The sequence below is a fragment of the Epinephelus fuscoguttatus genome, linkage group LG6 (genome assembly GCF_011397635.1).
Source record: "Epinephelus fuscoguttatus linkage group LG6, E.fuscoguttatus.final_Chr_v1".
Taxonomy (NCBI): domain Eukaryota; kingdom Metazoa; phylum Chordata; class Actinopteri; order Perciformes; family Serranidae; genus Epinephelus; species Epinephelus fuscoguttatus.
The window spans coordinates 381163-398150 of record NC_064757.1 but is presented as its reverse complement, the minus strand read 5'-3'; the positions used below and the strand labels follow the sequence as shown (position 1 = coordinate 398150).

The 16988-nt window shown below is 43.6% G+C and overlaps 1 protein-coding gene across 4 annotated transcripts in view; it reads left to right on the top strand.

Moving 5' to 3' along the window:
• Positions 1-16988, top strand: part of tncb (tenascin Cb) — a 210708-nt gene that overhangs the window by 151844 nt on the left and 41876 nt on the right. For all 4 annotated transcript variants that reach the window (XM_049578753.1, XM_049578756.1, XM_049578755.1 and 1 more), the window contains 5 exons: positions 10483-10626; positions 13007-13126; positions 13479-13622; positions 15238-15368; positions 15464-15596. In XM_049578753.1, the coding sequence (XP_049434710.1) occupies positions 10483-10626; positions 13007-13126; positions 13479-13622; positions 15238-15368; positions 15464-15596 (672 nt within the window). The remainder of the gene's footprint in view (positions 1-10482; positions 10627-13006; positions 13127-13478; positions 13623-15237; positions 15369-15463; positions 15597-16988) is intronic.

Below are 16988 nucleotides of genomic sequence, written 5' to 3'. Positions count from 1 at the left end.
TTGTCCGTAGGCATCGGCTACTTAGTATCCAGTCATTGTTGATAAAATGAACTGTTAGGCTCATATATGGCTGTGTGACTCTGCTCGTCCACAGATCAGTCGTCAGTGCATAATATTCCACATGTTGAAGTTCCTCTTTCACCTTCGCAGGGCATTCTTGATACATGCGGGGCAGCTGGACATAACTGAAGTGTTTTTGATCAGGCATGTTGTATCTGGGGTCAAGGGTTTTGACCAGTGCCCTAAAGCCCTTCTTTTCGACAGTATATACCGGGGCCATGTCTTGACATATGAATTTAGAAATGGCATCTGTAATTTCGTGGCGTCTGCGGGACTGCTTGTCATAGGGGATGCCTTTGGTCAACGATTCTTTCAGGCTCGTTTGGTGTGTTTTCTTCTTTTCATCACTTTGTGGTTTTAAGGTAACGTTAGTGGTTTGTCGCATCTTCACGCTGTCTCTGTACTGTTCTTCATGTCGTGTCTTTAAGTGGTAGAAAAGATTAGATGTGTTCGAGTCGCTAGCAACGACTTGTTGGCGGCATGTTTTGCCAATTACCGTTGTCTGGTCGGTGTCTGACTTTTTAAATCCAAACCAAAACCAAACTATGGAATCCCGGTTCCCTCTTTTTGGCACTAATTCCTCTCTTGGTTCTGTGTCCACCGTGTTCTCTGCCACACTCTCCACCAAGCTCTCCGTGTCTGCCATGTTGGTGTTTACATCCATGCATGCTCCCCTAGCACTGCTGTAAACGAGTCTTTGCGGGTGACGTAAAAATGCTACCGCAAAGTAGTAGCATTGCTGCAGTTACATTAGCCTTCATTCATTGTTCATACAACATGTAACAATGTGTAATTTTAATAAAAAAAAAACAAAAAACGATATAAACAATAGAGGGTTATATTGTACAGTAGACATTTTTATATCGCACTACGATATATATCATAATATCACACAGCACTAATAGTGGGCATGGAGTCGCTAGCGGAAGGAATAGCTGTCGGCTTGGTTTGCACCTGTACAGGAGTTGTGAGGGCACAACTTGGCGTCGTTTCAGGGGTAGTGCGGCAGGTCATTCTTGTACGCCAGGCCCATGATGAATGTATACACCAGGCTCATGATGAATGTCACTCCCACTACGCCTAACAGCACCATGCCTTTGCTGTGACGCCTCATGTTTCAGCTGTCTTTCTGTTTGTCTTCCTCTGCTCTTGTCTGTGCTCTGGTAATCAACTGTCCAAGTGACGTCATCATGTTTTGCACTTTGCTCTTTTGTGGAGACCCCTGACCTTCAGGTTCTACAGTTCTGCAGCAGTGAGTGATGTGGTACCAGTGGGGTTTCCCTTTCACTTTTACTGCTGTGGGTGTGGTCAGGATGACTTCATGCTGACCACTCCTCAGTGGTTAGTCTCACCTTCTCAGATACATGCGTAGATACACCCAGTCTCGTGGGTGTATCGGGTTCTTCACTTCCTTCTTCCCCTGGGTCTCATTGGCCTCCTTAACCTGTGCAAACAGAACTTCATGTATACGAGTTAATCTTTGCACGTCGCTGTGTAAATCTTTAGTGAGCGTGTCAAGCAGGGGGCCTTGCTGAGGCCCACGTAAATATGGAACAGGCATGGGCTGACCCATGAGCATCTCAAGCTGTGACAAATGTGTCATGCGGTTAGTTTGCATTCTCATACTCATCAGTGCTAGCGGCAAAGCAGTCAACCAGTCTATTTTTTTCTCCTTACAAATCTTTGCTAGTTTTAACTTCAGAGTTCCATTTGCTCTCTCAACCATTCCTTGAAACTGCTGATGATAGACACACCCTAAGCGATGTTTAATCCCTAGTGCGTGAGTTATCCTTTTCATTACTGCTTTATCAAAGTGCGTGCCATTGTCAGAACTTATCTCTTCCAGTATACCAAATCTGGGAATGACCTCTCAGGTCAGAAATTTGGCTACAGCAATGGCATCTGCTTTAGCTGTTGGGCAAGCCTTGATCCACTTACTGAACCTATCAATAACAACCAGGATGTACTGTTTTCTATTTTGTTTTCTATTTTAACCATGTCAATGAAATCAATCACCAGGTGCTTGAACGGTCCCTCTGGTATTGGGATGTGTCCAGTGGGTGCTGTTAAGGTTTTTTGTTCAGTGCAATAGCACATCTATTCAAGAAGTGGTCAACCGTTGGTTTTAAATAAAGTGACCACCATGCCTCTTCAATGTCTTTGCAGCCAAATCAGCAGCAGCATTTCCATGAGTAACAAAGCTAGAGTCTGCTGCACATTTAACAACTGCCAAAGAAGACGGCAAGGTCATTACATGCATCAAATCAGCGATCAATTCACCATATGCTACAGGTCTACCATCCGCTCGCAGAAACCCCCTCTGATGCCAAATGGCACCGCTAAGATGACACGGAGATGATATGCGCAGCCTCCTCATTCCACTGCAAGGTGGTGCTTTGTGAATGAGAGGCATTTTTTACCAAATCACGCAATGGTTGAGTCTTTAAAGCATAGTCCACAATCCATGTGCAGCTGTAACCTGCCATGCCTAGAAAAGAAAGCATGTGTTTTGACATCATTGCTTTAGGGGCTTTCAATATGGCCTCCAAATGATCTGACGCAATGCGACATGTTGTTCCTGAAAGCTCCATACCCTGGTACTTGACCATGGGGAGGCAAAATTGGAATTTGTCTCTACTGACTTTATGCCCATACTCTGCCAAAAAGGTGACCACCGCAATAGAGTCCTGCAGACATTGTTCCCGCGAAGAGGAACGGATCAAAAGATGATCAACATACTGGATCACAGTAGATGGGACATTTAGGTTAGCCAGCTTTGTCGCTAGCAACCTTTTAAAGTTGGATGTCGACTCAGAATAGCCCTGTACTTACCTTGTGTACCAGTACTGTACACCCTCAAAGGTGAAGGCAAACAGGTAGCCTGAAGATGAATGTAATGGGACATTAAAGTAGGCAGAACACAGGTCAATGACGGTGAAGAACTTGATACCTGGCGGAATGGCAGACAATAAGGTAGCAGGATCAGGCACTTGGGGAATCTCAGCTTCAACTATCGCATTTATGGCTCTGAGGTCGTGCACCAGACGCCACTGGTCAGAGTTCATCTTGGGTACAGGGTAAATGGGTGTGTTGCAGGGGCTAGTCATGTGCTCCAGCATGCCAGCCTCCAACAGTCCAGCAATGGTTTTTCTGATCCTGTCAGTCTGTTCCTGAGAGAGTGGGTACTGTTTGTGAAATGGTAGCTCAGCATTGGGTTTTAACTGGATCACCACTTCTCCAGACGAGGACATCAAACCGATGTCAGTTGGGTGTTTTGTGCACAGTTTTTCTGGGACCTCAGCTAATAACGAGGCCACCTCTGCAACATTGTCTTCACTTGGAGAGGGAATTTCCAACATCTGGTTAGCAGGGCCCTTATCGAGAAGTACCTTGGTGGCCCGTGTAGTGACAGAAGCTACCAAGGAGATTCAGGTGTAGGTCCCATCAGCAGCGATGTGGAGAAGTGAGTTTCCAGTTGACACCCAAGATGCTGCGCGGGCAGCAGCCACCACCTGGCCCAACTCCTTAGGTGTGTGAGTCTGTGAAACCATCAGAGAGACATGTGGGGCTACAGAACCCCCAGTTTTGTCAGGTTTAAACCAAGAAAACAGTGAGGATGGGAGTATGACCTCGGCAGCCACACCTTCTGGTCCACAGTAAATGTCACTGATTTGTAAGTCGTGTTCAGTGCCAGACATTAGGTCATCCCAAAGAGTCTTGTACTCCGCCTATGAGCTTTAGGTGTCATACATCAAGGGGCAGTGCAAAGGATCCTGAATAAGATGATACTGATAGTCCACTGTTTCAATGAAGGGTGCCCAGTGGAAAACTATATCCATAGGGATGAGCAGGGTCACAGTTCCAGCCAGTAGTCAGTGGCAGGTCCATTCACATGCAAAGCTGACATCTGCTGAATGAGAGGGGTGCAAACCTGGATTCCTACTCGGCTGCAGAGAATCTTTGCATTTAGGCAACACAAAAGGGCACATCCCAGGAGGCTGCATGGTGCCACAGGCAAATACAGAAGTGGAGAATGTATGGTGAAGTCATCGATAGTCAGGCATAGTGGCGCAATAAAATGTAAGGTTTGTCTTAGTCCTGAAAAGCCAGTAGTTGGCAAGGGGAGATTAGGTCTATCCTTATGACCCACACATGAAAAAGCCACACCCGAGACTACTAGAAATGAGACAGGTGGACCTCCCTTGATGCAAAGATGGACAGTAGGCTCATTACGTGGGTCTGTGATGAATACACTTAGCACATTCCCCTCTTCTGGCTCCTTTGGGCACCCGTAGCGGGACTCTTCCCACACTGGAGAAGGAGGCAGAGCTATAGGTGTGCAAACAGCAGAGGCAGATATGGAGATGCTGTTTGAATGGAGTCAACCTTTTTGTTTAGACGTGGCAGCATAGGACAGTCGCGCATCCAATGTGTTGCATCACCACAGTACCAACACCAGCTTTGTAAGGATGGGTCAGTAGGCTGGTTTGGAGGACCCTTTGTCCACGCTCTCCAAGGGTTAGGGACACCACCCCCATGTCCACGCTTAAGCTGTAGGTCTGGGGCATCACGTTCAGAGTGATCCCTATTCTGCAGGTATGTTGTTGTGTAGTGAACAACATATGCCAGGCACTTAGTCCAGGGCTTTGTGTGAGGCTGACAACGTTGTTTAGCTCGGTCTGTACAGCCGTAGGCAGAGCCTGGATGAGCCTGTCAATAAAAAGTGCCTGGGTGGTTTCATTAGCATCCCATTCTGACAGTGTGCGCTCTTTCCTTTTTTTTGGAACAGCTGGACAAAATTGTGGATGGGGGTACCCTCGTCCCACTAATAACCTTTGAGGCAACTAGGTTCTGGTTTGGTTGGATAGGTTTCGCGGATGGCTGCCCATACCTCACACCGGTATCTGGAGAAAGTTTGTCATCATATTTGTTATCGTCCATGATTCCTCCAGTATTTGCTTTGGTAAGAATGGCTGATACAACCCCTGGGTCCAGCTGGTGACACAGGATTTCCTTTATATCCCTTAACGCCAAGCTGAACCCAGCTGTATGTTCCTCAAACTGGGTGATCAATGCCTGTCCTCCACGTGCCATCCTGTGGAGAGCCTGGGCAATTGAATACATATCCGTATATGACCACGGAAAGTAAGCACTCTGTCACTGACTATCAATCCTCAGAGGAAATAGTCCAGTGGCATCATCTCGTTTGTACCCATAATATTAGGGCTTCCTCAGGGTGCTTCCATTCCTGAGTCTGCTGCGTGTAGTGCTGTCTTCAATGTCAGGGTCTTCTTGGTAGTCTTGCTCGTCCTGCATGTCCCCACAGGTGGCCTGGTCATTTCGTATGGACTGTTCCAGGCTTGCGGCTGCACGTAGCAGGTCGTCTTCAGCTTGCTGTAGCTCCTCTTCCATTTCATGAGTGGTCAAGTGGCTTTGTCTTTCCCATTCCGTCCTCCGAGCAGCCACCTCTGTGTGTTCAATAGTAACCTTTCCTGAAATAAACCTTTCAGTGGTTGCTGGCGAGGTGATGGGAATATAAGGACTGGAGCGAGCTAGAAATGTCTGTCGTGGCGCTGGTGTGGATGTCTTAGCATAGTCCGCTGGGGTAGCCAGAGCCCTTGCTGGTGGTGGCCCATTGCCAAACCCTGGGGACGCCTTCTGTTTCAGCATAGAAGAAGAAAAACAATCCGAATAAACTCACAGCATAAACCGTCAACAGTGATTACTGAAACCCAAAAAGCTTTGATAGGAAAAAAAACTGCCCAGGGGACCAACACATACATTGACCATGGCCGCCATCATCCCAAATTCACCTACCCGAGTCCACACCCAACAGCTAACACCATGTATCATGATATTCATTATACAGAGCAACAAACTGTTTAATTCAGACTTTTTCTATTACAACTAATCTTTATTTCTTGTCAATTTTCCTTCACGGTTTACAAAGAGATAAGCATAAAAGAAATTATCACCCCAAGTAGACCTACTCACACTCTATTTTTCATGCACAAATGGGCAACCAACATATATTTTATTATTTCTTATTATTAATATATTTTTTGTTTTAATGGTGTTCTATTTGACACAGAGAATGTATTAAAATGTATTGTATATATTGTTCACACACAAGACTTTGACACTAGCTCAGTACAAACCTAAAGGATTATCAAACATTAAAAGACTTAGACAAATTTTTCTATTTACACATTATTCCAGTTCAGGTTGATCCCTTAGTAATCAACGTGTCAGATTATCGTCAAATACTTGTGGCAGTGAATTGCTCCATACATACAAACACTAATGTTGACTATTATTTTTCTATTACTATTCTCCATCTCTCTCTTATGCAATTATTTATCTACTTGCTCATCCATCTAATTATTTATTATATATCTTTTCATTTACTAAATTAGTTATTTATTTTTCAACAACAAAAATGAGCTCTCTCGTTATTACTATAGGGCTTTCATTCTTTGTGTCATCTTAAACCAGATGCCTAGCCCTACATTGCTCATGTAACTCTACCATTCCCCCCTAGTGGAATCTTGGCTACATTTATCTGGGCCTGCCCTACTCATACAGCGGATTCTCAGAGCTATCACATGCAAATATAGCCTCTGGGCCTGCCCTGTATTCCTATATTAAAATTTGAATGCAGCGGGATCTTAGTGTAAACACATGCAACTTAACCCCTGGGCCTGCCCTGCATTCCTATATTAAAATTTACCTCACAGCACACCAGTACTGAATACAGCAGATTCTCAGAGTTAACAGAGATGACTCAACCACTGGGCCTGCCCTGTATATCCAATCCAATCCAATCCCGCACGAGATAAAAAATATGCATGCGCAAAAACAACAACCTACATGGTGTCAAAAGCCAAAGAAAAGATGCGGGTTTTAAGAAGGCTTTTAAAATGAGAGAGTGGGGAAGCCTGTCTAATGCGCAGTGGCAGTTCATTCCAAAGTTTTGGTGCCGCCACAGCAAATGCTCGATCCCCTTTGAGCTTAGGCCTAACTGTAGGCACTGTCAGGAGCAGCTGGTCAGCTGACCTGAGAGATTGACTGGGTGTGTAGGGGTGCAGCAGCTCAGAGAGGTAGGGTGGGGCAAGACCATTTAAGGCTTTAAAAGCAAATAAAAGAATTTTAAAATGAATCCTAAAATGGACAGGCAGCCAGTGGAGTGAAGCTAAAAAAGGTGAAATGTGCTCATACTTTCTTCTGCCAGTTAAAAGACATGCTGCAGCGTTCTGTACCAGTTAAAGAGGAGCAATGGAGGACCCACTAACCCCCATATAAAGTGCATTACAGTAATTCAGCCGAGTGGTCACGAAGGCGTGGATTACTGTCTCAACGTGCTTTCTCTGAAGGACTGGTTTTATTTTTGCTAGCTGCCGTAACTGGAAAAAGCTAGATTTCGCCACAGCTTTAATCTGGCTGTCAAACTTAAGGTCTGTGTCCACTTTTACCCCCAGATTATATATAGTTGGCATGAGATGCTGTGCCAAGGAACCCAGATAAACTAAGGGGATCACAGAGGTGCCACCAAAGACCATCACTTTTTCATTAAAATTTAGGAAATTTAAAGCCATCCAGGCTTTGAGGTCGTCTAGACACTTTAGTAGTGGCTTAACAGGGGAGGAGTCAGTCTTTTTAAGGGGCATATAGATCTGACTGTCATCTGCATAACAGTGAAAAGAAATGCCATGCTTCCTGAGAATGGAACCAAGTAGATAGAGAGAGAACAGAAGAGGGCCTAGCACAGAGCCCTGTGGGACCCCACATGAGAGAGGAGCAGTGGGGGACACGAAGTCACCAAGGCTGACACAGAAAGTCCGATGTGACAGGTAGGACCTGAACCAATCAAGTGCTGTGCCGCTGATGCCCATCCACTGCTCCAAACGAGCAATCAGGATTTCATGGTCCACTGTGTCAAATGCAGCAGTCAAATCTAAAGCAAAAGGATAACACAGTGACCAGAGTCAGTACCTAAAAAGATGTCATTACAAACTCTTAAAAGCGCTGATTCTGTGCTATGCAAGGTTTAAAAGCGGACTGGAAAATTTAGAGAATATTTTGTTCATTTAAAAAGTCCATGAGCTGAGAGTATACAATCTTCTCTAAGATTTTAGAAAAGAAAAGCAATTTAGGGATTGGCCTGAAATTAGCAAAAACAGTAGGATCCAGCCCAGGTTTTTTTTTTAATCAAAGGCTACACAACTGCATGTTTAAAATTTACAGGGACCACTCTTGAGGACAGACTGCAATTAATAATTGTGAGAAAAGATGGCCCAACGATGGGGAAAACCTCCTTAAAAAGCTGGGGAGGGACGGCATCATTCGGAGAACCTGATGGCATCAAATGACCCACAATCTCCTGCACAAAGGGCAGGGTCACAGGCTCAAACGTGTCAAAAACAGCACAACAGGGGACAGACACTGAAGGATCATGAGCAGGAGGTGAAATAAGTGCTCTGGCAGAAGTGACTTTATCAATAAAGAAGTGAAGAAAGTTTTCACACACAGGAGGGGAGGCCTCAATTCCAACAGTCTGTGGCGCATTCAGAGCAGAGTTGATAACTTTAAACAGCACATGAGGCTTATGACAATTTAACATAACCATATCTGAGAAATATTTTCCTTTAGCCTCTTTCACAGTGGGTTGGTAATGATGCCAGCAATCCCTCAACATTTGAAATGACACTTGCAGATTGTCCTTTTTGCACTTGTGCTCAGCTCTACGACACTTCTGTCAATTTTCCTACACTAGAGTAGAGGATTCTCAGTAACACATTTAATTTTCTTATAATAAATCCCACCTAAATCGAGGCACTGCCTAACAGTTCTCCCTAGGACTTCATTCACTCTGCACACCTCCCAACTCACACACACAATGTTAAAAGGAAGGAATTTCCACTTGCTCTCACACAGTGTGGCCACATATCTGCTTCATTAACACACCAGCTTCTGTGACATGCACTATGTTTATTACCATAATTATGTCTCCCATAATTATACTAGGTTTGAGGAATTGCTGGATTGGTTTCCTACTACTGATTCGGTGAGGATGACCTGAGTGCACATATCTCTTGGCTGTCCCCCACACTCCCTTTTCCTAAAAAGACCTTTTCCATCAGCCAGCTGCCAATAACCCTATCATCCCCTGCGTCTACATATGGTTAGCTATTTGGGTCAAAGGATATAGCATATCTGTAAACGGTGACCCTCAGTGAGACACAACATGCGTGCATGAAAGCAGTCGTAAAACATTTGGGCTGTTCCCAGTAGGGTTGGGTATCGTTTAGGTTTTATCTGATACCGGTGCCAAACCGGTACTTTTGAAACCGTGCTGGTGCTTAAACGGTGCCCGAACCGGTGCTTAAAGAATGGAAAACATACAAACTTTGTCCAAAAACGGTGCCTTTTTATTAAGGCATTTTGTGTTTGCTAGTTCACCCTACATGCATAAATTTAGCGCATTAATTTAACAACATTAAGTTACTTACTCAACGTAAATTACACATTAACAACATTAAGTTACTCACCCAAAAAAGAATGGCTGCTGTCATCATCTGTAGCGTCAACGACACTGGCATGGCTGGGACTGGGACTCTCTTCTCCGGGGATGCTGTTAACTCCAATAGTGGCAGAAGATGTGCTTGGCATGGGGTCTCACAGGCTATCAAAAACGGTGCATTGCTCGGCTTTTAAAAAAATGCCATGTGTCATCAGATGCTTAATCAAATTCGAGGTGTTACCTCCCTTGCACAATATCGAGCACTTCGAGCACTTGTTGCAGGCAGCCGAGTCTGCATCTTTTGAGGTGAAGTGCAGCCAAACTTTCAACCGTTTCGCCTTCGGCATTTTAGGTTCACTTCAATCCAATCAAGGGTTATTGTGTGCAGGTGAACTATACTGACGTGATGTCACGTGTAGCGCACATCCACGGCTGCCCAATGAGCTGGATGCACTTCTTGGCAGGGATCCAAAACTCTGCATAACACCGGCACGGCAACAGAGGTAAGGGGCGGTCATGAAAAATTCAGTGGCACCGAAATGAAACAACGAAATCTGCGTTGCTTTCCGGGCTGGTTACTACCGTTTACGTCGGCACCGGTGCCGTCATGGTACCGGGTATCGGTACCCATCCCTAGTTCCCAGTGTACTCTGTAACTTTTTTCTCCAAGATGGAAAATGTTGATATGGTGACCTTTATCCTCCCACGCAGTTCATTACCAGTTCAATTTACAGTATGTTCAATTTAAATAAGTTTCAGTTCAAACAGTTTAAACTTCCACAATGGTCATGGCAAACTAAGTTTGTTTAGATGGAGAGTTGAAAAAATATTTTTTAAGCCCTAATGTAGGAGAGTACTGGAGAATGTATTATATTTATCTATCATGTTATTTCCTCTTCCAGGTAATGCTAAGACACTGACGGTAAATGGCTCTGAGTCTCACACTGTGCTGCCCAACCTGACCCCAGGGGTCACTTATCAGGTCACCATCGTTGCTCTCAAGGGTCAAAGTGAGAGTGAGCCTGGATCAGACAGCATTACCACAGGTAAGGCTTATGTGGAACACACATATACACTTTAATTTTCCTAAGACTAGATCTAAGCATGTGTGTTTACCTGGATTTGTCAGTTTTGTGACACTGTAATAATTTGGTTGTATAGCTACTCTTTTGATACAATTTACAATCTCACAACAATCAACACAGCAATCTCTAAGAACAATTCAAATAATAAATAATAATTAAAGCTGCAAGCAACGATGTACGGGCCCTCGCACTTTTGCCAAACTCAGGGGTGCTGTCAGGATGCTGGCTGAAGCGGCAGTTCATTTCTGTGGAAGTCAGACACCAAACGCAGAAGTGAGATGGCATATCCGCTATGGAGTGTGGATGCTGCAATGACATTTTTTTGTTGTTGTACTATATCCTTTTTCCACTATGTGGCACTGGAGTGGATACCAATTATACTTCATGTTGCGGCACTCTAATTGTAGACCGCACTGTGTAAATGCCATGTAAATCAAAAGATAAGTCTCACAAAACATACTTCCTGTTGCCAGTAGGTGGCGCTGTACTCATTACTAAATATTGGCATATAGATGTGTTCCCGGCGGGACTGTCGTTAATCCTGGGAAGTTTGGGGAAGATTGCTTGTATGCTGGAGTTATAAACTACTTCCTGTTTTGTGGCGAGACCCCTAGGTTTGATGCCTTGCCACAGTCACAGTTTGATGAAAACTCAAGCCTGTAATAGCTTTTCTTTTTCTTTTTCTTTTCAAAATTTTGTAGGGGGGCACTACTGGGCCATTTTTTTTTTGCAACCAAGCACGAAACCCCTAAAATATCAAATATTTTACCACCTCTGATATGTCTGCAAAGTTTCATGAGTTTTTGAATATGTTAAGTCCCTCCCAAAGTCAATTCATTTGAGATAAGAAGAAAGCTTAAAGCCTCAAGGAGCGATGTACCTTCGCGCAACTTGGGGGTGATGGCAGGACGCCGGCTGATGCTGCAGTTCATTTCTGTCAAGGTCAGACACTGCACGCAGGACTGAGATGGCATATCCTTCATAAAGTGTCGGCACTGGAATGACCTATTTCACATTTCGTATCACATCCTTTATACATGAGAGGATGCTGGAGAATGCATCAATAATATGTCATGTTTTTGTACATCAAATATAGACCACACCATGTAAATTTCAGGTAAATTAAAAGATGAGCGTCTGAAAAGATGTACTTCCCGTTGCCCATAGGTGGTGCTATGTCTATGACTGAAAATTGTCACATAGATGTGTCTAGGGTGAGACTATTATCAAACAGTGTGGTGTTCATACATGCAAGCGAAACCAGCTTCGGGGGCTGCTGAAATTTTCTAGGGGGCGCTGTTGTGCCATCTTGGCACATCAAAGGACAAAAATCACATCAGACAACACAATTTGGGACCTCTGATGTGTGTGCCACATTTCGTGAGGTTTCAAGCATCCCTTGCCCCTTCAAAACAACTTCCTGTTTTATCAATCAATCAATCAATCAATCAGTTTTATTTATAAAGCCCAATATCAAAAATCAGAATTTGCCTCAGAGGGCTTTACAGCAAATGACATCCATCTGTCCTTTGGACCCTCACAGCAGATAAGGAAAAACTCCCCAAAAAATCCCCTTTAACGGGGGAAAATAAAAGGCAAGACAGCGTTTGATGAAAACTCAAAAGCTTCATTTTTGAGTATCATCAAGGTCCTCTGACTTTTTATCAGCAAATTTGAGGTGGGTCTGATCAACCTGCTAGAAGAGGGACATCAAAGAATGAAAAAAGAATGTTTGTGTTGTAAGAAGGTGGTGCTATGGTGATGACTCAAAATTCCTCTGTAGATGTTTTCAGGGTGGGACTGTCATCATATGTGTGAAGTTTTGGAAAGATATTCCCACGTGGAATCAAGTTACAGCACCTTCTGTCATCGTGGTGAAACATTGAAATTCGTCAACCATGGCATGGCCACGCTCTTCAACGAAAACTCACAGTTTTCATAATAAAGCATCATCAACGTCTTGTGGCTCTGTTGACCAAGTTTGAGGTGGATCTGGTCAACTTTGTAGGAGATGGACATCAAAGTCTAAAACATGTAATTTCCTGTTGACAGTAGAAGACGCTATATCAATTACTAATTATTGACATGTAGATGTGTTCAGGGAAGGACAGTCCTGTGAAGGTTAGGGAAGATTGAACCATATATGATTTCAACCATCCTTAGGACACTAAAGGAGAACAGGATACATTGTAGTATATTAATGGAAACACATTGAACATGCTAAAACACAGTACAGCATGACCCAGATGTGCCGATAACTGGCACCCTTCTGTCACTACCTTCTGACACAATAGCTCTGTCCATAAGGAGATATTTCAGTGTGTGTGTGTGTGTGTTACAGCTCTGGATAAGCCCCGTGGTCTGACTGCAGTCAACATCACAGACAGTGAAGCTCTGCTGCTCTGGCAGCCCGCCATTGCGACTGTAGACGGCTACGTCATCACCTACAGTGCAGACTCTGGTATCTAGTGTGTTCAGATGCATGTCCAACACAAACAATACGTAAAGATATATGAATAAACACACATACTGTGCCCTACATAAAATGTATTACAGTGGTTTCACTTGCCACAGTTGGTTGAATGATGATGTTGAGATTATCTTTAGATGATCATTACTACCTTTCAACGAAGAACTAATGAGACAGAAGAGAGGATATTTTTTATCATATCTGAGTGAACCGCATTTGAATCAGAGGCATATCTGTTAGAGGCATCAGTCCAAACAGGTTTGCTTCCTCTTTTACAACCAGCCTATTATCATGCATGTTTGTCCTTGATGTGCTAACTGAAGGCCCATTTGTGTCGTTCCAGTGGCTCCGGTGATGGAGCGTGTATCAGGAAATGTGGTTGAGTTTGAGATGAGTTCTCTGACACCAGCAACACACTACACTGTGAAGGTCTATGCTGTGAGGAACATGGCCAAAAGTGCAGCCACTACAACCGAGTTGACTACTGGTGATTATTCCTGCCTAAAAGCTGAATCACACTAAATAAAAAATGGTCAAAGTAGTAGCCAAACACTCAACTGGATTTAATATCATAACTGCAAGAAATAACAACAGCAACAAAAGCGTACTCAAGAAGTGAGATAACAAAGAAGAGGAACTGAGGTTGCAACACTGTAACCCTATTGCTGTTGGCACAGGTGGATTCAATGAGTAGTGCTTTCCAATCACAAGCTTGCATTCGCCCACTAAAATTTGCATAAATATATATAGCTAGCTAATCAGGACTTGCCTATATGTTAATTTGTTTTGTACAAGCTCTTACTGTAAAGCACCAATGTTGAGTTTTCATCAGCAGTAACTTAATACAAATCTCTTCGATTTCTGAAAGTACAAATAGGGATACGGAAGACGAACTAAACTCCAAACCACAAAGGGATTCAGTTAGAATCCACAAGAGCTGAACACATACAGAGACTTTGAAAAAAGTCTCTCCCTCTGGTGTCCTGCACAGACAGTAGTTGAGTGTTGCCACACACAGTTGTTTGTAGGGCTGACCCAAAAAATTTGAAGGTTCGAAGCTTCGTTCGATGGCACGGGATTCGACTGTGGCCTTTTTTTTTCTCCCGTTTTTTTGGGGGACCTTGAACGCAGCACCATCAAGGAAATAGAAAGCCAGACGTGCACAGTTGTTTGTAGGGCTGACCCAAAAAATTTGAAGGTTCGAAGCTTCGTTCGATGGCACGGGATTCGATTGTGGCCTTTTTTTTCTCCCGTTTTTTTGGGGGACCTTGAACGCAGCACCATCAAGGAAATAGAAAGCCAGACGTGCAAATGGGAGACCTATTATCTTGCTTGAACACAGACAACTAAATTCTTTCAACAATGTGACTCAAAATAATGACAAAATAGATTTTATTGATGTATATGAATGTTATTGATGTAATATGCTGATGGTGACATTTTCCACCGGTCTGTTGCGGGCTGAGTCTGGTGTCAGTGACACGTGCTGCTCTGAGTCGCGCATCTGTCTGCTTGCGCTGCAGTGCGCGCCAAGGGTTTTAATTTTTAGTGTTAAAGCAAAAGTTAAACACTACTTATCAGCAGTGTTTTTTTCATTTGTTAATATTTCTATCTTAATTCTAGGGTTGCAAGAAACTACCTTTTCGCCATAATTTGTAAGTTATTAACTTTATTGGACTTTTTTTTTTCGCTCAGCCTCAGATGAGGTAATTTGGTAACCCCATCCATGGGGAAAGCTGATCAATGGGCAATTCACCCCCGCTAAATGATGCTGAGGCCGTCATATGGCTCCTATATGCACTGTGGGCTCTGCAAGTATTGGGGTAGGCACATCCTGATTGGCCGGCTTTGAGTGAGTAATTGCGTGCTTGCCAGTGGAGGAGAGCATTACCCATAGAGTCCAGTGGATGGCAGAACCTGTGTGAGATAGAGTTTAATTATATTATAGCTATGCTGTTGTTTAGCTTGATAAATGACTGCAGAGATGTCATGTCGAAATATGTAGATGAAAAATGTACAAACCATTAATCACAAAAAGGGCTAACACAACTGAGAGAAAGAGCAACCGATAGAAAATTGACCTGGTAAGATATTGTTTTTAGATGTGGATGCCCCTCAGGACTTGACAGCCAGTAACATCCAGACAGAGAATGGTATGCTGACCTGGAAGCCACCTCGCGCTGACATCACCGGATACATCCTCAGCTTTGAGTCTGCAGATGGCACCGTGCATGTGAGTAGACTCCAGAACTCCAACAGATTCAGTGGTAAATTCAATCTATTTAGTGTGTCTGGGAATGAAATGTCTGAACATGTTTCCTCCTTTAGGAGGTGGTCTTGAGTCCCACTGCTGTCTCCTATAACATGGCTCAGCTCAGCGCCTCCACAGAGTATTCAGTCAAGCTGCAGGCCATCGCTGGTCCAAAGAGAAGCAGAGTCATCACTGCTGTCTTTACCACCAGTGAGTGGACTCATATAGACACTGAACAGGTTTCAGCCATGGTGGGCTGTGTTTTTGTTACAAGATACCTCAAAACCCCTACACATTTCTTTAAAGGCTTACTATGCAGGATTTGCAGCTTACACAACAATCAAACTAGGCACCTCCTCCTCAGCTCAACAAGACTTAGATACCAGGGGTGGTCAAGAACAAAAGAGTGAATGAAGAGGAGTGGTCTTAACAAGAACAAAGTAAATCAGAGGAGAAAAACATTTTCTGCGGTTACATTCTAAAGCAAAAAAATAACACATCCACACCCCTGCACAACCCTGCAGGAAGGTGCTAAATTGCCAGATTTTGAATTCAGCTGAAGCTCATACTTGAGTGTGTGGCTCAATTAAACAGACACACAGACCTGCAGCTTGCATCCACAGAACAGGATGAGAGAGGGCTGGTCGCTATGTTTTTATAGAGTCCTGAACCTGTGCTGCTATTGGCTGGGGGCTATACACCACTACCCAAAGGTTGACTACCATAAACCTCTCGTTGAAACCAAAAATAAGAGGAAAATAAGAAAATACAGGTTGAGGGCAGGTTCTCTGCAGATACAGTAACCACCGCATACTAGTGGGTCATTAGCAATGATTGAGAAAGATTACTTTTGTGTGAATCTAAATTTTATTTTGTTGGAAAATCCTGCATTGTATGCCTTTAAGACTATGGCATTTATAGATTGGTATTTTGGTATTTTATCCTTTTGGTTAATGCTAAATGGACCTGCATTTGTATAGCGCCTTTCTAGTCATCTCTTTGGCAGTAATGACCTTGTTGGTACTGTCACCTCATATCAAGAGGGTCCTTGGTTGCTTCTGGGGCTGGTATGCTTCAGTTTCCTCTCATACTTCAAACACACAGAGTGAGATTGTATTCATTTATCTAAAATGCTATCCTTGTTATTGAATGGCGTACAGAATGTACCATATACCTCCCCCAATGTATGCTGGGTCTACCCAGTTAAGTCACGTGCTTGCAGTCATCCTTCTGTACTTTGCACACAGTGCAGCTGATTGTTGCTCTTCATGCATAGTCAGTGACGTTCAATTTTCAATTCAATTCAGTTTTATTTATAAAGCCCAATATCACAAATCACAATTTGCCTTACGACATCCCTCTGTCCTTATGACCCTCACAGCGGATAAGGAAAAACTCCACAAAAAAACCCTTTAACGGGGGAAAAAAAAACAGTAGAAACCTCAGGAAGAGCAACTGAGGAGGGATCCCTCTTCCAGGACGGACAGACGTGCAATAGATGTCGTACAGAACAGATCAGCATAACAAATTAACAGTAATCCACATGACAAATGAGACATTATTATTATTATTTATTATTCCTTCATATTATCTGCTTTGTGT